At 36.4% G+C, this 18,917-nt stretch overlaps 5 protein-coding genes across 9 annotated transcripts in view; 3 read left to right on the top strand and 2 right to left on the bottom strand.

Annotated features, from left to right (window-relative positions):
* The window catches only part of LOC128879800 (mothers against decapentaplegic homolog 3), a 34,474-nt gene extending 27,386 nt beyond the window's left edge, over window positions 1-7,088 (bottom strand). Inside the window, exon 1 of the mRNA XM_054129281.1 lies at window positions 6,663-7,088. Within this exon, the coding sequence (XP_053985256.1) occupies window positions 6,663-6,862 (200 nt within the window). The 5' untranslated portion in view covers window positions 6,863-7,088. The remainder of the gene's footprint in view (window positions 1-6,662) is intronic.
* A 142-nt stretch (window positions 7,089-7,230) lies between these two features.
* Window positions 7,231-11,542, top strand: LOC128879781 (protein IWS1 homolog). Of its 2 annotated transcripts, XM_054129241.1 has the most exons (8): window positions 7,231-7,696; window positions 7,919-8,030; window positions 8,110-10,059; window positions 10,186-10,200; window positions 10,316-10,676; window positions 10,739-11,028; window positions 11,094-11,205; window positions 11,274-11,542. In XM_054129241.1, exons 1-8 carry the CDS (start codon window positions 7,684-7,686, stop codon window positions 11,394-11,396), a joined length of 2,976 nt encoding a protein of 991 aa, XP_053985216.1. In that variant the 5' UTR covers window positions 7,231-7,683; the 3' UTR covers window positions 11,397-11,542. The 2 variants fall into 2 exon arrangements, with proteins under 2 accessions (XP_053985216.1, XP_053985224.1); XM_054129249.1 differs by lacking the exon at window positions 10,186-10,200 and having other exon boundaries at window positions 7,233-7,696.
* A 212-nt stretch (window positions 11,543-11,754) lies between these two features.
* LOC128876084 (60S ribosomal protein L18a) lies at window positions 11,755-12,964 on the top strand. The gene is made up of 3 exons (XM_054122164.1): window positions 11,755-11,871; window positions 12,300-12,479; window positions 12,549-12,964. The coding sequence occupies exons 1-3, from the start codon at window positions 11,854-11,856 to the stop codon at window positions 12,882-12,884; spliced, it is 534 nt and encodes a 177-aa protein (XP_053978139.1). The 5' UTR covers window positions 11,755-11,853; the 3' UTR covers window positions 12,885-12,964.
* A 152-nt stretch (window positions 12,965-13,116) lies between these two features.
* LOC128876074 (F-box only protein 44-like) lies at window positions 13,117-14,971 on the top strand. Its single transcript, XM_054122153.1, has 3 exons — window positions 13,117-14,125; window positions 14,215-14,358; window positions 14,443-14,971. The coding sequence occupies exons 1-3, from the start codon at window positions 13,571-13,573 to the stop codon at window positions 14,629-14,631; spliced, it is 888 nt and encodes a 295-aa protein (XP_053978128.1). The 5' UTR covers window positions 13,117-13,570; the 3' UTR covers window positions 14,632-14,971.
* Window positions 14,972-15,132: 161 nt separating this feature from the next.
* On the bottom strand, window positions 15,133-18,878 carry LOC128876036 (protein inturned). Of its 4 annotated transcripts, none has more exons than XM_054122149.1 (12): window positions 18,854-18,878; window positions 18,551-18,635; window positions 18,148-18,451; window positions 17,798-18,070; window positions 17,654-17,725; window positions 17,320-17,576; window positions 17,149-17,238; window positions 16,742-17,084; window positions 16,343-16,677; window positions 15,934-16,262; window positions 15,702-15,868; window positions 15,133-15,620 (listed from the first exon to the last, which is right to left on the bottom strand). In XM_054122149.1, the coding sequence occupies exons 2-12, from the start codon at window positions 18,628-18,630 to the stop codon at window positions 15,135-15,137; spliced, it is 2,736 nt and encodes a 911-aa protein (XP_053978124.1). In that variant the 5' UTR covers window positions 18,631-18,635; window positions 18,854-18,878; the 3' UTR covers window positions 15,133-15,134. The 4 variants fall into 4 exon arrangements, with proteins under 4 accessions (XP_053978124.1, XP_053978123.1, XP_053978115.1 ...); XM_054122148.1 differs by having other exon boundaries at window positions 18,809-18,876; XM_054122140.1 differs by having other exon boundaries at window positions 18,551-18,877.
* Window positions 18,879-18,917: the final 39 nt, after the last annotated feature.

Here is an 18,917-nt window from a genome sequence, read left to right as displayed (position 1 = left end):
GTAACCGATATACCGATAACGACTTTCGACGGACAGCTCGATGTCGCTTCGTCCGGGATGAATACGTCTTCATCCGCGTGAGTAAATCTGGAATTCTGATTCCTCGCTCGGAATAAAATCTGGCCAAGTCTGGCACGTAACGACGAACAGGAAAACGCTTTGTCCGGACGAGTGATCCTCGTGTTCCCCCCGAGCCCATGGGAGAAGGATGCCGAGGAAGCGACGGGTCAACGTCACGGCAACCTTCGGCTCCGAGGCGATAAAGAAATCCCGAAGCCAGAAGGAGAACTCGAGGAAGAAAAAAGCGAGGCTCTTTGATAAAACGAGCTAACGAAACCGACACGATAAATTATATCTTCTCGGGACACGGAGCAGGGCGACAAAGTTACATCGATTCCGATTTCGTTTCTCGAGAAACGTACACGCAAGCATGATCCTCGTTTGCAAGGATGACGAGAATAATTCCACTAATCTTCGACTTTTCGCGGGCTCGAAGACCTCTCGGAAAGACTTTTCGTGTCGAAAGCACTTCCTGGTTCACGCGCTGAAGTTCGCGACGGTTCTCCAGGGCCTCTCGGAGACTGGAGGCCTGCTGGAACCTCGATTATCGACGTAAACATTCTTCGACTAACTTTTTTGTATGAATTTAACCGTTTGACTGCTACGCGGTGCAAAAGCGCTGCGAGTTTCGGCGTGTCTTTGACATCAAGTCAAAATATGTGTAGGAGTCTAAACGAAAAATAAGGCACGGGGATTCGAACCCACGATCCTCGGATTCACAGTCGACCGCTTTACCTACGCGACCAATCCCGTACCCTACGTTTCGTGTTCTTATTTGACTCCTTATTGTTGGGTATGGGAGGCGCGGATACTATTGGGTTGTCCGGAAAGTTCATGCTGATTTTTGATAGCTGGTGCAGGTCTGAATATGTCGGAATGGCTGAAAACAAGTAATATATATATGTACATCTCTTAAAAGGTGGAAAGGTGTGGAACAAAATGGTACCTATGTAATTCAATAAATATACATATAAATAAATGTATATTACAATTCAAATGTGTGTTTGAAGTTTTCTTAAAAATTGGCACGAACTTTCTGGTCAACCTAATACATGTGTCCCGCAGCTTTCGTGCGTTCTTGCAAGAATCGCTTAGCAGTAAAACGGTTAAACCCCCTTTTCGAATGGCCCTCGGCTCGCTCATCCGACGATAGAGCCTGCGTTTCGTTGGACGATTGCTGTGTGGACATCTCGTAAATGGCTCGACGCGTCACGGTGCTGGCACCTTGCGCAACTTTACATTTTTCCAAGTCGCAACTTTTCCTTCCTTTTGCGCGGGAAAAAACGTCGCCGCTACGAAATCTGTGTCACTCATTTTCTACGTAAATGCTGCTTACTGTATCGATTACGTTACGCAAACATCAATCAACCCGAGTTACCCGGCTCGAGAATGTCTACAGCGACGATAACATTTTGTTTGTTTATTTGTTTGCTTGACAGGCTAACCGTTCCAGTGGCGATCGCGAAGGTGCGACAAGAGAATTTCTTTGATTTATGTAATTATCGCTGGCGACGATCTAAATTTATCGGCTAACGAAGTTAATTGCCAGACCGCGGACTTTGTGCGGTTATACCATGGAAAAAAGTTTGCACAACATGCGCCGAATATGTTTCGTAAAATAATCCAATTATATTAATATTTCACTTTGCATAAACGAAATGTTTTATGAAAGACAAACGTTGTTATTATGAAAATGTATTTATCTTACTATTAGTTCACTCCTCGGGTCATTGGCGATGTTTTACATTCGCTGATAGAATTACTATCAGACCGGTTAAAATACATCAAAGAATTCAATCGATAATTTTGAAAGCTATAAAACTGTACTGGATAAAAAATAACTTGGATCGACTAAAAATAAGCCTCGAGGCTCTTTTTACGTAGGGACTCGGAACTTTGTTAATTTCATACATTCTGACAATGATAAGTTGCCCGTAAACTTTTGGGAAATATGTTTAGATCATTCTGTAAATAGTATGCTTAGAAGAGTGTTTTGTAGTTTGAAAAGATACTAAACGCCATTGAGTTGTTTGCTGTGTTAAGTAACCCGGTGGATGGTCCGTTGTTGGCATAAATTGATTCAATGTCTACAGACACGGAAAACACAAGGTTGGCGTAAGTGCCTTGTAGGTACATCCAAGGAATTTTATTTCGTTCGCGTAGAAATATGAGTCATCGAATCACAGATGCAGAAACCGACTCAACGATGGAAATGATAAATACCTGGATCTCAAATGGTCCAGAGCAACGCGGAAACTTTTGTTCTGGGATCATCGTTCGAATTCTTACGATTTGCCTGTCTTTAACATAGACTACCACACGCTTCGACGATTCACTCCGCGTGTTTACGCCACCCTACCGAAAATACCACGGTTTTTCGCGCAACTTCACCGCTCCGATTTTTCTTACCCTCCCCCGCGCGTGAGGGGTCACGAATATCGAACAAAAATTCGAAACTCGCGCCTCGAGGTATCAACGACCGTGTAAATTCGCGCGCAAACAATCGTTTGATCTCGACGCCTCCAATCAGCGGAACGAAATCGAATTTCCAGGGAGATTATGGCTCGGTTGTTATCACCCGAATCGAGGGCTATCGGGACACTCGAAACGAGAAATCCTCGACGTCGCGTAGCGGGACGCGAAACGCGCGCGTTTCGTCCGAGTTACAGAAGGATCTGCCTTTCTCGATGACAGACTTTCCCTCTCTCCTAGCGAGTATCCTTGGACGCGCTACGACGTGGCTAAGATTACTATTAATAAAGCCGTTATGAGCTACATGCCGTGGCATAATCGATTCCGATACGCGAATTTATTTGCGAAGGATATGCCTCCGACGGCATCCTGTTTACGTTCGTCCAAATATTCCACCGAAAATATCCGCGATTCATTCGTCCTGTTCCTTCTAAAGGATTAGCTCATCCATCGTTCTCCTACTCACACACTCCGGTTACGGGCGTTTAATCATTTGTTTTACTCCTGAAAAAAAAAAAGAAACAATTTTAATTTAAATGAGAATGCGCTATGTATTTCAAACGCTATAACGTGTGTATTATTGTTGATAATTTATATATTCTTCCATTTGTGCACGTTCTCGTGGATTTCCACATATCTTCGTTAGTCATAAATATATAAACATCCGCTGTCTACTCGTAATTATATCCCAAATCCATCCACAGGCTGACGTATGTTTAAAAAAAGAAATAAACGGCACGATGAATCTTTAGGGCTAGGAGTCACTGTTTTCGATCGCGTTATCTCTTAATTTTTTTCCCAGAACACCGAAGTTCGTAGTACTCTTTATGTATCTTATAGTCGATCATATACCAATGATGTTTTTAAAATATCAGTGACGGGCTTGGCGATAAGACTGATTTATGTATACGACATGTATTGTATACAGTCTGCACGGTCGTGTATACAATTCTCCCAATCTTCGAATCCACTTTCCATCTTCGCCTTAGCGTCGCTTGGTTCTCTGAATTAAACATTTTCTAAAGTGTCTGAAGTGCAGGCTGCTATTCGTAAAAGTTCCTTAAAGAGAGAGAGAGAGAGAGAGAGAGAGAGAGAGAGAGAGAGAGAGAGAATATCCTTCGTTTTCTTTATTTTATATAAACACGTATATCAGACGAATTCCAAGCAGTCTGATCTATGAGATGAAGAAACATTTTTTTTGTTCATATCTTGGGTGGATACAAGCAACATGTATTTGTTTAAGAGAATACGGATATCTTCCTCCCTCGCTGCGTGCATCAATTAATTTTTTTTTAAACACTTTTTCAATACCCATACGTTAAGCTCTCTTTATGAATCGTCATCCTGCAGTCCATAGTATGGTAATTAGTACTTAAACGCGTACTATTACATCCTTGGACATCCCAGACGAGAGGACGTTGATCATGAATTTTTAACAAAAAAAGAAAACAAAAACAGACGTCTATGAAGATCTCGATTTGGAGCAGTTGGCGAGACTAGCGAAATCATCGCCGATATCTATATTTATCAGGCGACTCGAGGTAACAAAGAATTTGCCAAGTGCTGTGTCATGTAATTCGTTTGTTTTGACGTCTGGATGAAACGAAATTGAATTTAAACGTGATTTACTCCGTTTCTTTCGCAGACACGACCCTTGAGTTTTCATTTTGCGTTAGGCACCCACGGTGATCACGGCACTGTGCGAGTGGACGTGTCACGGTTGTCCCATTGTTAAACCAAAAGGTAACATTTTCGAAGCATCGAGAACAATCCTCGCGAGCAGAGAGATGGATCGCGAGCGCGGCAACGTGACACGCACGTGTTTCATTCACAGGCGCGTTTCGCAACTGAAACGGGCGCCACGCGCGTTAATTGTTATTTATCTCGAACCGAAACACGGTTGGGAAAATGGTACAAAAAATTCATAAATGTACACGTATAAATCTATTATTAATTAATTGCGCGGGAAGCACGTTTGCGTTCCCAGAACTATTAGGTTGTCCCAAAAGTTTCTTTCGCTTTATTCGTAAGTAATACATGCACAATAGTTTATGTTTCATGTTACATTACTGAATCGTGCACGATTCATTTTGCTCCATTACTGTTACAACATGAATATCTATGAAATTAGATTGTCCATTTATAGAAACACGACCACAGAAAATAATTGAGTGCAACTCGCGAAAGAAACTTTCCTAATACACCTAATACAACAACCTAATACACGTTCGTCAAGCAAGATGAATGGAATACTTGAAATAAAAACAAGACATAGTCCTACAGTTGTTAAACATTTCTTTGGTCTGAAAGGAAAGTATCCTAGTCGCGGAGCAGTTGGGCGAGAGTTTCTTCAAGATGATATATTAGTATCATCATATTCATTTATCGATCCTTTATCTCTAGCCACGGGTGTATACAGGGATAATACTGATCGATGGCACGTGTTCCCTCCGACGATTTCATGGCAAACAATTCGCGTACGTTACGTCAGTTTGTTGGTTCAGTACTCGGTGAAAATTCGACGATAATATTTTCTTTTTAAACAACCGAGCGATACTGCCATGCCGGCCTCGAATTAGTACAGACAATCGAGACTCTACTTGCATAGGGAAACATTAATTGCGTTCGCGTGTTACCAGCCCGATGCGTCCCCGCAATTAACGATACCACGCAACCGGCCGTTACTTTTTTTTTTCTCTATTTCTCTCTTTATTCTATTAATATTCGCAATTTGTTTGCTTACTTTAAACAAGATCGTTTACACTTTATCTGGCTATAATGCGATAGTTGCGCATAGTGATTGCATGCCGTACGTTATCTTGGCAATTACATAACAATCTTAACGAAGAAACCGTCGCGAACGAACGAGCGGACGGACGAAATAAAAGCAGCCGTCGCGCACGATGCGTGACAATGTTCGAAACGTGGAACCGTGTAAACCAGGCATATCGAAACACGATACGTTCAATTTTTTGCGATTCGTTCGACCTTTATATTTATAGTTGTTAGCTTAACCCAGAAGTATCGTATTATCTATTTCAATTCGCGTCGATGCGCTGTCAATGGTATTCCCAAAAAGAACCGCGCGGCCTTCCGACGGGAACGTAGCTCTGTGTTAACTCGATGAAAAATCAAATTTACACCGTGTTGCTCGCTGCTTTATTATTTTATAAAAGCCTAACGAGGGTGTGAAAGAGATAAATCAAGAGTGAGCATAATAGGGAGCGTATTTGACATTGTGTGCGCTCGGTGAGCGTACTTCAAAGCGACACCGCCGTTGCTCGCGTATCGATGTAGCAACCAATAACGCGATAGAAAGGCTTTATATTATTATCCAAAAATGTTGGTAGCAACGACTTTAGGATCCTATTTTATCGGACGTCGGCGGACAGATGACTTTTCTGACCATAGGACAACACTTCGCATCAAAGCATTGCATAAAAGCTGAAAGTCCAGAAGTAGAATTTTAATGCCTTAGGTCAGGACACAAACAAAGACATACTCGAAATCAAGCTATCCCTGCTTTGATCCATTTTCAAAAAATAACGTCTTTTACAAAAATTAGCGAGCTCGTAGCAACTGCTAACGACGTGTGTACACGATCTTGTCACACTGGAACTAGTCGAATATCTATTTTGAGGATATCTTGTTAGAAGAGAGAGTCGTTTCTTGAACGATCTTCGATGCGGTATAAACGATGTTCATTTTGTACGGTGACAATTGTCGTGGTTTTATAAGGAAGTATACGAAAATAGAAATCATCGAGATACCGGATCCCGTCGATTCGTTAATAAGAACGGAAAGTCGTATCTTATACACGGAGTACGGTGAAAGAGAAACGTCAACTTGGATAGACAGTGTGACATTATGCGCACGAATACGTAAGCAAGTAAATATGAACAGGGAACAAAACACACTCTTACACGCGCGCTTACGCTATCTGTCTCCCGGAGTTTCGTTAAAAGAGATACAAAATAAATACAGAACGCGAAATCTCCAAAGAACCCGTTACGTTACGTCACGAAGTAGGTATAAAAACAGATATGGGCGAAAAGGAAAAAAAACCGAAAGAATAGGTCGCACAGGTCGTAATATCTTTGCACGCGCGAGAGTATGTAACGCGAGCGTACCTTGGTATAGTGATGCACTTAGTGTTGCAACTTTGCGTAGTAATGGCCTTCTCGAGTTCCTCGAGGCCAGTGGACTTCTTTAACTTTTTCACCAGGCTTTTCACGGCTTTCTCACTCCATTTGTCTTCCCCCTCGCCTTTTTTCCAACCCAGCAATCGTTTAACGATAGGCGGGTTAAAGCTGGACAGCATCGAAGTCATGATTTGCGCTACGAGAATTGCGCGCGACCCGCATTGGGCTGTTTCGACGTGCTACGACACAAACGAATTTTCACTCGCGATTTCGTTTATGCATAACCAGACAACGTCGCCGTACGAACGAAACGTTTAACGCGAACTTCTCGGTCGTAAAGAAAGCGAATCTCTCATACGGGCGGCGAAAACTTTGCCACGACCGCCATATTGTTCCTTAAGTACGTTCGATAAAACTCGGTAATCTTCGGTCGGTTTCGCACCGACCATCGAATATGCGTTAAATAGAGAGCGAAATCACGATTGATTTTTGAAACTCCGCTTGAATTTTATTAATTTCTCGTAACTGAATAATCTCACGCGTTTCTTACGTTTCTTACTACGCCAATCACCTGTAAAGATAGAAATAGTTTTTATAACGATACATGAATTTTTATATACCGAAAATAATTATGCTCGACAGTTCCCTAACCATCCATAACTGAATCTGAACGTGATACGCGTGACACGATCATAAATGTTCGTGGTACAAGTTCTGTTAACAAAATATAACGATTGGTTGATTATAAACGTTTAACCTGACAAAGTAGCAAGTCGAAACTGAAATGGCCAATAACACGCGTCTCATGTAAACTTTCTTCGCGTGTTGTGTTATTTTATACCGCGAATATATATATATCCTCGAGCATGTTTGTTAATTCCAATTTGTTGTTAAAAACAAAAAAGTGTCCTACAATTTAGCAGGTCTTCGATCAAATATTACCGCCTATTAACGCTTTAGAGTAATTACTAATAATTAGTGACAAGGTGTACATTTGTATATAAGTGCAATGAATCGAGAAGGTAAATCGAATTTATGAAATTTTTTATAATTCACTTAGAATGACTGAAATAAGAACACGTACATCTCTATACATACGTATAGAAACTTCGGTTCTATTTTAGTTCTTATGTTAGTTCTATTTTAAATGTCCGTTATTGATTGTAATATACATGTAATATACTTGAAAATATTATTACTTTAAATTATTTTATAATACTAACGTGATAATCTTTCGTTTGTAGAGGAAAGAAGTGAATCGGAGGAAGAGCATGAAAAGCCTAGAAGTCCATCAGTAGATTCCCAAAGATCTGCCAGAAGTAGATCTAGATCGAACTCTGCTAGTCCTTCACCTAGGTTTAAAAATCGTATTTATCTAAATAATTAGACAATATTATTTATAATATAACATAATCTTTAAAATCTTGTCTTTTAGATCCAATCAATCTTCACCTGTACACCCAAGATCACCAGCTTCGGTCCGGTCGAATGCTACTTCTAGAAAATCATATTCTAGATCACCCTCGCTTTCGCCTTCCCGAAATCGCTCGATATCGCCTTCTAAATCTCCTTCGCCGGAACGAGATGGCAAAACGATACAAAGCGAATCGCAATCACCGCATTCAATACATTCGGCGAAATCACCTTCAAGATCGAGAAGTTCTTCGATTGCGGAATCCAGGAAAAGTTCTAATCCAGGATCTAGGCAAAATTCGCGATCTAGATCCAGATCGACTTCAGCTAAACGAAGTAATCCACCGTCTAAGTGTTCTTCTCCAAAAATAAACTCTCCATCTTCCTCCAGATCTCCTTCCCCATCCGTACATTCTAAGTCGCATTCTCGGTCACGTTCTCGTTCTCCTTCTGGTTCCCCAAAAACAGCTGCTAGGTCGCGTTCAAATTCTCATTCTCCTTCTGGTTCTCCAAAAGCAGCTGCTAGGTCACGTTCAAATTCTCATTCTCCTTCTCCTTCTGGTTCTCCAAAAGCAGCTGCTAGGTCGTGTTCACGATCAAATTCTCATTCTCCTTCTGGTTCTCCAAAAACAGCTGCTAGATCTCGTTCGAATTCTCGTTCCCGTTCCCGTTCTCATTCTGTTTCCCCGAAGGAACCTGCGAGGTCTCGTTCTCGTTCTGGTTCGCGAAGATCTTCCCAAGCAGCATCTCGATCCCCGTCGGCTAGCCCACATCCAAAATCACACAGTAGATCCAGATCTCCTTCAGTCGACAAAAAACGATCACGTTCCCCATCTCCCTCGCATATTAAAACTTCTCGATCTCGTTCGAGATCAAAATCCCAATCGTTGGATGGATCAAGAAAAGGTTCGCCCAGTTCCCGAAAAAATTCAAAATCGCCTGCAAACTCTCTGGATGGGAAACAAAAATCGAGATCTCGGTCTAGATCCGGTTCAGGATCAAGGAAACAGTCTCCGACATCTAGAAAAGGATCATTGTCTAGATCGCCTTCCGCGGAACCTAAAGTTTCAACGCGTTCAAAGTCGAGGACACCGTCAGGCTCAAGACACGAATCGCGATCTAGATCACGCTCGAAATCTGGTTCGAGACAGGGATCACGATCTAGATCACGTTCAAAATCTGGTTCGAGACAAGGATCGCGATCCAGATCACGCTCAAAATCAGGTTCAAGAAAATCAGTTTCGAGACAAGAATCGCGATCCAGATCACGCTCGAAATCCGGCTCAAGAAAATCGGGTTCGAGATCAAAATCGAGATCGGTGTCAGGATCGCGAAAAGGATCACAGTCTCCCAATTCAAGGAAGAGTTCTCGATCAAGATCTAGCTCGAGATCGTCCAAATCTAAATCTAGATCTCGTTCCAGCTCGAAAGCGTCACGTTCCAGATCGCGTTCTGGATCTCGATCGAAATCAAGATCACGTTCGGGTTCGCGATCAAAATCGAGATCACGTTCTAAGTCTCGATCACGATCAAGATCACGTTCTAAGTCTCGATCAAGATCACGTTCTAAGTCTCGATCAAGATCACGTTCTAAGTCTCGATCACGATCAAGATCGGGCTCAGCCGTTAGATCCAGACATTCCTCTCGATCAAGATCAAGATCTCGTTCTGCATCGAAAGCAAGAAGATCGAGAAGTCGCAGCGAGGATTCTGAAACTGCTGTTAAAAAAAGAAACAGGGTTCTATCTGATTCGGAAGAAGAGGATGGCGGAGTTAAAGCGATCAAAAAATCAAAACATGGATTATCAGATTCAGAAAACGAAGGTAATGATGAAGTAGCGGAAAAAAAGAAGGACGAAGACGAACAGGAAGAAGGCGAAGAAGCTGAGAATAAACAGCACGATGATAGCGCGGTTATTGATCAACAAGACAATGAAGATTCCGACGATGGAATTGTTGCAGATGGAGGACTGTAAGTAGATCAAACTTTGCGTTTAAAAAATTTTACATTCATAAGCAATTATGTTTTGTAACGTATAATACTTTTAAGATTTAACTGTAATGCTAATACATATTATCTTTAATGTACGCTTATCAGGAGTAACAGATATGTGTAAGTAATGTTATGTTCGAGAAGAGTGAATGGTAGAGCGAAATATTGTGAATAGTTGAATAGAAAACCTATCTATTGTAAAATTCATAAAAATTAAGAACAACAAAATTTTCAGGAACGATGCTTTGTCGGACTTTGATCGTATGTTGGTTCGTAAGAAAGAAGAACAATCGCGAAGGCGTAAAAGAAAAGATATTGATATAATCAATGATAACGACGATATTATAGCACAACTTTTATCTGATATGAGAACTGCATCAGAGGAAGATAGAAAATTAAATCAACAAAATAAACCTGCTACTAATAAAATAGCTATGTTACCAAAAGTATTATCGCAACTTAAAAAACACGATCTACAATTGGCCTTTTTGGAACATAATGTGTTAGCAGTTTTAACAGACTGGTTAGCTCCGATGCCTGATCGATCTCTACCTTCATTAAAAATTAGAGACAGTCTTTTAAAACTTCTATGGGAAGTAAGTCGTTAAATGTAAGTTTTACATTTAGACAACATAAAATAATACAACGTACATTTCAGTTTCCAAGAATTGATCAGGGATCTTTGAAACAATCTGGCATTGGCAAAGCTGTAATGTATCTTTACAAACATCCAAAGGAAACTAAAGAAAACAAAGAACGCGCAGGCAAATTAATTAATGAATGGGCACGTCCAATATTTAATCTATCAGCTGATTTCAAAGCATTATCGAAAGAGGAAAGAATGCAAAGAGATTTAGAACAAACGCCTCAAAAAAGACGAAAAACCGAAGACGGTACTTCGTCCCAAAAATCACAAGACATTAATAAAGCTTTGAAAGGAGACGCTAAGTATGGATTTCTTAAACTTTTATTATAATAATTTGTCTAAACATTAATGAATTTATATTAATTAGACCATTGAGACCTGGAGATCCTGGATGGGTTGGAAGAGCCAGAGTTCCTAAACCATCCAATAAAGATTACGTTGTAAGGCCAGACTGGAAGTCTGATATTGATATTAGTAGAGTAAGTATAATTATTCCATATCTAATCATGGTTACAATGTTAGTTTATAATCTTTGATATGTTAACAGAGTACTAAGAAACAAATGAACAGATTTGAAAGGCATATGAAGAATTACATAGATAATAAAAGAATAAAAGCAACTAGACGAGCTGTGGATATATCCATAGAAGGACGTAAGATGACTTTATAATGCAAACATTTTCGACCCGTACATGAAGAATATTGTATGAGATATACAAGCACTGTGTAACTATAAATAGAACCCTGCAATTTCCATATATTAAATTATACAATTTAAAATTGTAACTATAATTGTGCTCAATAAAAGTTCGATAAACCTTTTTGCTCAGATTTATTATTATAAACATTAGTAAAATATTTTTTAGGATACAAAAAACCCAGTATTGTTATTTGTATTTATTTATTTTCTAATTACTAAACAGCCTTCAATTGTATTTTATTTTAACCAAAAACATATTGAATATTGTTCGTTACTTAAAATAAAGAATTGAAATATTGACGTAATATATAAATTTCTAATGGTAACATATTCGAAGTCCTTCGAAAATTAAATGGCTTCATTTCCGACTTACGCGAACGCAGCGTGATCTTTTTCCGGTTTATCGCGGTATAGTACGCACGGCACAATGAAGGCTAAGGGTGAAGTAAGTAAATATTCAAAATTGTATTTGAAAAATGATAAATCTATTCGTTAAAGAAAATTTTCTATAATTATTTTACCTTATGCCTAGTAAAAGTTAAGCTAAGATGATTGAAATAAGGTTCAATTGTGTATTAATCCCGACCTAACCTATAATGGCATGGTCGCCGACACATGTTCGAATTGTTTTGATATTTCGTTACAAATAACCATATTTTGTTACATTCAAATAAGAAATAAATTAGATATCAGTTGAGATTAATTTTTATGTGATAAATATTAATACCGTTCATGATAAAAATCAATGTTGACTACTTTCAATACGTCAAATTTTGATCGCGTATAAATAATTAGAAAGTAATATAATTCAGATTAGAAATTGATATTATTTTAAAGAAAGTATAATTAGATGTAAATGTTTTTATTTTATAGCTAAAGGAATTCGAAGTCATCGGTCGTAAATTGCCGACCGAAAAAGAAAAGACTACACCTTTATATAAAATGAGAATTTTTGCTCCCGATGCTATTGTTGCTAAATCAAGGTTTTGGTATTTCTTGCGTCAGCTGAAAAAGTTCAAGAAATCTACTGGAGAAATTGTATCTCTCAAACAGGTAATTATTAAACAAACTCAACATTACTATAAGAATTTATCAGATATTTCTAATTTCATATATTGTTAGATTTCAGAGAAGACTCCAACTAAAATCAAGAACTTTGGAATTTGGTTGAGATACGATTCAAGGTCTGGAACTCACAACATGTACAGAGAGTACAGAGACCTTTCTGTCAGCGGTGCTGTAACACAGTGTTACAGGGATATGGGAGCTCGTCACCGTGCTCGTGCTCACTCTATCCAAATTATCAAAGTTGAAGTTGTTAAGGCAGCAAATTGTCGAAGACCTCAGGTCAAACAATTCCACGATTCCAAAATCAGATTCCCATTACCAAAACGTATCCATCATAAGAATCGTATGCCCCTCTTTAGCGTTCGAAAACCACGTACCTATTTCCTTTAAATACTTTTAACTTAGTGTTTTGTACATTAACACTAAATATATACTATTCTAAAGGAAATAAAAGGACGTTTCTTCTATTATGCGACATTTTTCATTATTCTATGCACCCTATAATATCTTTATTTTTTATGTTGGAAATGTGTATTATAACCATAAAATTCTACCAATTGCATCCGAAATTTTTATGGAAAAAAAGAAGTGAATCCTTTATTTTAATTAAAATATGTTCCAATACTAGACTAAAATTATAGTATGTAAAGATATCGTAAAAACAATTGTAATATATATGCATCACATTTGTCACGTGTCATGATTCATAAAAGTGGGTGGATTACAATGACTTCACCTTTAAATCTTTAATAGAAACGTAATATGGAAGTTATTCTTTTTTTGTATTTTTGAATAAATCAATAGATTTCCTAACAAATTTTATAAAAATAGTTTACGTATCAAATAAAACGAAACGTAAGAATATATTTTGTGATCATCTTCAAAGTTAGCATTGCGCGATAGGTTATTTTGTTGACTTTAAAAAAGCATACATGATACGAGTGTGTAATGATTAAATTGTAAAACATAATAAACATTTTGATCTTTACAATTATGTGAACAGAAGAAGAAAAATAATTTCGCGATTTGCGCTTGTCAAGTTTGTATATTTACATACTTATCAATTGTAACGTAAAATGGGACAATTTCATGACAGTGCGATGAGTACTCGTATAGTATTCGACGAAAAAAGCGAAAATGGATTAATTCTTGCTGACAAGTACCTGCCTCAGGAATTATTGACAGAGATTTTTTGCTATGTCGATTACAAATATTTATTGAATTGTCAATTAGTATGCAAACGTTGGAAAATTTTGATACAGAGTTATGTTTGGCGCAAAAAAGCAGAAATTTCGCTTGGTCAATCACTTTTGCTAGATAAAGACGTTCCTTGGGATGTATATTATTTAATATGTAAGAAGAAACCCTTTAAAAGAAATTTGATAAAAAATCATTCTGGGGAACATGGGACAAAGAAATATTGGAGGATTCTTAGCGAAGGAGGTGACAGATGGGTAGTAGAAAATCCTCCAAAGGGAGTTCCACCTTTACCAGTAAACGAACCAATTTTTGAAGGAAAGCAATTTTGTTTTGTTACTTCCTACCATCACTGCACCAAGACACAAATGATTGATTTAGAAGTTGAAGGATTGGTGCCATATGTTTTAGACAAATTGCAACCTCCAATAGTGGTAAAACTTATATTTTTAAAATGTTACATTGAATATAATGTTTGAATACATAAGAATCAGTGTTCAACCAATATTTTGTATTTACATAGATAAGCGAGTGGTACAGTTGTCGTTGGGATTGTCCAGCTAATTATGAGTGTGCTGTCAATTTGTTAGATGAAAATAACAAAGTATTAGATTCCTTTCAATTTCATGATAGTATTGTAGATGAAAAACAAAATCATTGGCATCGGGTATGGCTTATGCACATATATAGTAACAATTATAGAATTAAACAACATTTTATTATGAAATTAATCAAGTTCCATTTTTAATAGGTATCACATGAATTTACAAACTATGGGCCTGGACTTAGGAAGATTTCATTTTATCATGGAGGTGTAGATAAATCATTTTGGGCAGGACACTATGGAAGTAAAATGGCAGGTGCTTGTGTTTACGTGAAAATTCCCACTGTACAGCATTGTAATAACGAGGAAAGTAATATGATATTAGATATAGATTAATATATTTTTAAGTTAAAATCAATTGCTTTTATTTTAATTTTAAATTCCTTAATATTCTTTGAAAATATGAATAATATGCATAATATATGATGTGAAAAACATTAATAAATTTCAAAATATGCCTATATACTTAACATTAAAAATTATATTTATAAGTATAAACATTGTACATTGTAATGAAATTATAAACTATATTAAATACTTGTTAAACTGTAAATAAAAGCTACAATGTAGTGTAAATTATAAGCATGAGTGAGGCATAATGCTTACATAATAAGTAATATTTTGTATGAATTTATATATCTGAAATATAAATGAGAATCGTGTTTTATAAATGTTGCATAGTTACAAAAGTAAGAATATTTGATGTACATTTTTAAACAGGCTTTAAAAAATGTGATTAACCAATGTGAAAGACCCATTAAATTAAGTAAAATTGCATCTTATAAATAATAAAATAAAAGAAGTGACTACATAGATAGTTCAAATTTTCATTTCAAATTTCATGTTAACGAATGCAACGAATGTAACTTGAATGCCACTTCAATTAAATTTTGTGGCGCAGAATCTTGATAACATATGTATAACTCCTTTGGATGGGGAGTCGTATATAGTCGTCCAACAACCCAATATGTAACATTTTCCCATTCAAATAGCACACCATGTTCTTTAACAGCAATTAAACTCTTATTAATTACAGTTTTGTCCATATCTGAGTTCAACATTTTTTTAAATCTCACAGTATTATGCAACAGTTTATGTATGATGTGAATACACTTGTTAAAATTAACCAGAATCTTATGATCCTTTGCTGAATTTTCTAGTGGCTTTGAAGATAAAAGAATTCCTTCAACCATATCTAATTGCACATAGTGATATAAATAATTTTTATTGCCTGTTGTCAATATTTTTGGTGTCAAATATTCAGCTTGATTTAATAGATTTTCTCGTATGTTAGATATATCCATGCTTAACATCCTACAGTTGCTCTGTAATAATGCACAAAGCACGAAATGTATACTGAAATAAACATTTTATCAAATAAACGGAAATATCCTGTTCCCATTTACCTTGTACATATCGATATCAGAGTCACTGTCATCTGAATATCTTGATCCACTAGCAATCTTTTCTCTTGTTGCGCGTCTTCCTAATATAGGCATTGTTTCGTCACTTATTTCACTAATTCCGCCTGTTCCTTGACTTAACGAATCTTCTGATGTATGTAAAGAATATACTGAAACAATTGTACCGTATTATTACTCGTAACAGAATACAATGTAAATTAATAATCCTATTTACCAGATCCTAAGACCATAGGACTCTCTTCTGTATTACGCTTCTTTAAAATAGAAGGTATTTCTTGAGATCTTCTGTTGGTAATTGTAGTATGAGATGATTTGGTAGAAGGACTTTGTATATCGTTTGATTTTATAAGACCCAGGAAGTTTTCTGTGATGCTGGATGGTGGTTTTACGGATACATAATCTTCGTAAGGTATTACTTCTGGTCTTGTATTGGATGCAATCCATTTAGCTGCCAAAGTTGTTACTCCTATTTTTTGTATATGCTTTAGAGTTTCTTGAGCTTCTTCCACGTAAAATATATCTGGCCCGGTAGTTTCGCTACATCTATAACGATAAAGTAGTAATGAATTTAAAAGTATAATTAACAGAGAAAAGTGTATGACAGAAAAAAATGAAGTTATTACTTTGTAGTACATCCACCAGATTCTAAGAGGACAGCTAATAAATCATATCCATATCCAACAACAAGTAAGAACCACTTTCCATTGGGAACCAACGGCTGAGTGCTTCTATTTTCTACATTTGTACATTTATACAAAGAAGGATAGACTTTCTTCCAAATAACAAGGCTTTTTACGGGTTCATTAACTATCAAATTAAAAAGACAATTTTGTCGGAGATAAGAGTTTACTTCAATCAGATCGTCATGAGTCAAGTGAGATCCAAGAAGATAATGTTTGTGATAGATACAGCTACCTAGAATTGTATACAGCCTCTGACAGTCCATAGGATCTTCATTCTAAGAAAGTAAAATTACTTTACACTATTTAGGTTCTTTCTTTAATTTATTATACAATACATACCCAATCTCTGTAATCCATTGCTTCCATTTCACTTAAAGCAGCATCAATTTGAATTTGTGCATCTCTTGATAACTCTATGAAATTTGCAACTGAAAAAGTGCTCCTGAATTTGTAATTTTCCATACTTTCAATATCATTATGAATTTCCATACAATGATTAGTTAATCCTACGTTGTTTGTGTAACCTTTTATATCTAGTAATTGTTGAATAATTAAAATGAAAAAATGATCCAAGGCAGCATGATTTTCTTGAGGTGTAAAACATTTTGTTAATGACTCATATGTAAACTCTAGAGTTCTAACTATATCAGCTGATAAGTTAACTGCTTCTTCAAGACTACAACTGAAAATATTGAAAGTAACGTATTATAAATAAAAATCATCTATTGTTATTATATTACACTCACCATTTTTTTGGTAATGCTATTAAGAGTAACTCTTCATCGCGAGACGTATACACAATATGAATTTCCTCTTCTGCTACCTGTATAGTAGTACTACAAAAGTTGTACTATAAAATGCGATTGAGCATATATTACAAAATTATATCAACAAATGATACAAATATTCAATAATACCTAGTAGGTTGTAAACCTGCTATCCCTGGTAGTAAATGATTAAGAGTTATAAAAGCTCCTCTTGCTGTGCACAGAATAGAATGGGTATTTTTATTTTCTGATCGAGGAAGCGTATAAAGAACGCCTTGTAATTCTGATCCCATTTCTGAAAGCTCTGTGATTCTGAGATATAGTACACCAAGTGGATAATTTAATATTGACTGCATTAGATCTTTACTTTCTTCCTTATTCATTAATCTCTGGACTAGCACAGATTGCTAATGATGAAAATAATCAATTATTTTCACCTATAAAATTCTGTAATAATACATAAATTATATAAAGTTCTAGTTACCTTAGGACAATTTAATCCAGGTAATTTTGCTGTAACATCAATACCTGCAACTCTTTGTAATTCTAATGTTACCTGAATAAAAAATGAAAATAAATGAAAATAGAGTATTTTATAATTTCACAACACTACAATTTTATTTCTTACATTTGTTGAAACAGTTATCTCAGACAATATGTGATCTAAATTTTGATATGTAACTTCATTTGAATTTATACTTCGCAGCCAATCTCCAATTTTAATATTTTTATTTTTCATTGCTTCACCATCTGGAATAAATCCAGCAACCATAACTCGTGTTTTATCTGAAAACATTCCTGCAGTGATTCCAAAATATGCTTCACATAATGTAGCTCTTCTCCCTAATTTATGTCTTCTATCTGGGTCAACCCATAATGTAACTTCTCGAATCTCACCAGCCTAAAATGTTTGCATATTTTTAAGTGATATGTGTTTTATTGCCAGAAGCACTTACACAATAACTATAAAGCATTTACTTGAAAATCCCTGAATGTTACTTCTTTAATTGTATTCCCTTCTTTTCCTGCATTTACTATATTGTTTGATACAGTATTAGGATTACTTTTTCTATTTCTTGTACTCCAACGCTTACTCTCCTTGCGTCTAATGAGTCTCATTAGTTTTCCAGCTCTTGTACTACGACGTCTTGTTAGCTCTGGTTGAGAATTATGTTGTGTTTCGTTAAATGAACATTGATCATCAGTTATGCTTTCTGTTACAGATTCTATGTAAAATAATTCTCCTGTAGGACTGATTTCTGATTCCCATTCCGCTGTAGAGCTATGATAATGTAAAATATTGAAAATTATGCAATAAAATCATATATATATATATATATATGAAAAATATTCAACTAAAAAGTTTAAAAATTTCAAGCACCTATCTGTATCTGAATAATATGATCCAGTACTTGAACCACTGTCACTTGCCCACCAGTCATGTTCATTATCATCTTTCATATTATCTACAGAACAAATTTGATCATTATATTTACATTGTAATTTTAGCAATACGTTTTTAGAGCTTGCTTCATCCATGTTGTTATGAAAACTTGTATTATACTTTATTAAAATATTCGAAAAACTTATTTCAGATTGTTACAGTCAATTTATTTCAAATTGTTACTCAAACATTTACTTTGTTTCAATTTTCCATGAAAAGGTTGGGTCAAGAAAATGCTACCTGAAGACTTGAATGCATGAGTAGAAAGGGTGGGGGCTTGAAATACCTTTCACCTTGATATAGT

The sequence above is a fragment of the Hylaeus volcanicus genome, chromosome 1, assembly GCF_026283585.1.
Source record: "Hylaeus volcanicus isolate JK05 chromosome 1, UHH_iyHylVolc1.0_haploid, whole genome shotgun sequence".
In the NCBI taxonomy this organism is placed as follows: Eukaryota; Metazoa; Arthropoda; class Insecta; order Hymenoptera; family Colletidae; genus Hylaeus; species Hylaeus volcanicus.
This window is presented reverse-complemented; position numbering and strand designations above follow the sequence as displayed.

What these genes read in the sequence shown, in the direction of transcription:
- LOC128879781 (XM_054129241.1), top strand. An exon ending in TCTGCTAGTCCTTCACCTAG is followed by an intron (nt 8,031 to 8,109) that starts GTTTAAAAATCG and finishes CTTGTCTTTTAG; the next exon opens with ATCCAATCAATCTTCACCTG. An exon ending in TTTTAAAACTTCTATGGGAA is followed by an intron (nt 10,677 to 10,738) that starts GTAAGTCGTTAA and finishes CGTACATTTCAG; the next exon opens with TTTCCAAGAATTGATCAGGG.
- LOC128876084 (XM_054122164.1), top strand. An exon ending in AAATTGTATCTCTCAAACAG is followed by an intron (nt 12,480 to 12,548) that starts GTAATTATTAAA and finishes ATATATTGTTAG; the next exon opens with ATTTCAGAGAAGACTCCAAC.
- LOC128876074 (XM_054122153.1), top strand. Translation starts at nt 13,571, where the DNA reads ATGGGACAATTTCATGACAGTGCGATGAGTACTCGTATAGTATTCGAC. An exon ending in AATTGCAACCTCCAATAGTG is followed by an intron (nt 14,126 to 14,214) that starts GTAAAACTTATA and finishes GTATTTACATAG; the next exon opens with ATAAGCGAGTGGTACAGTTG. An exon ending in AACAAAATCATTGGCATCGG is followed by an intron (nt 14,359 to 14,442) that starts GTATGGCTTATG and finishes CATTTTTAATAG; the next exon opens with GTATCACATGAATTTACAAA.
- LOC128876036 (XM_054122140.1), bottom strand. Translation starts at nt 18,708, where the DNA reads ATGGATGAAGCAAGCTCTAAAAACGTATTGCTAAAATTACAATGTAAA. An exon ending in TATTATTCAGATACAGATAG is followed by an intron (nt 18,452 to 18,550) that starts GTGCTTGAAATT and finishes ACATTATCATAG; the next exon opens with CTCTACAGCGGAATGGGAAT. An exon ending in ATAGCATTACCAAAAAAATG is followed by an intron (nt 17,085 to 17,148) that starts GTGAGTGTAATA and finishes CAATATTTTCAG; the next exon opens with TTGTAGTCTTGAAGAAGCAG.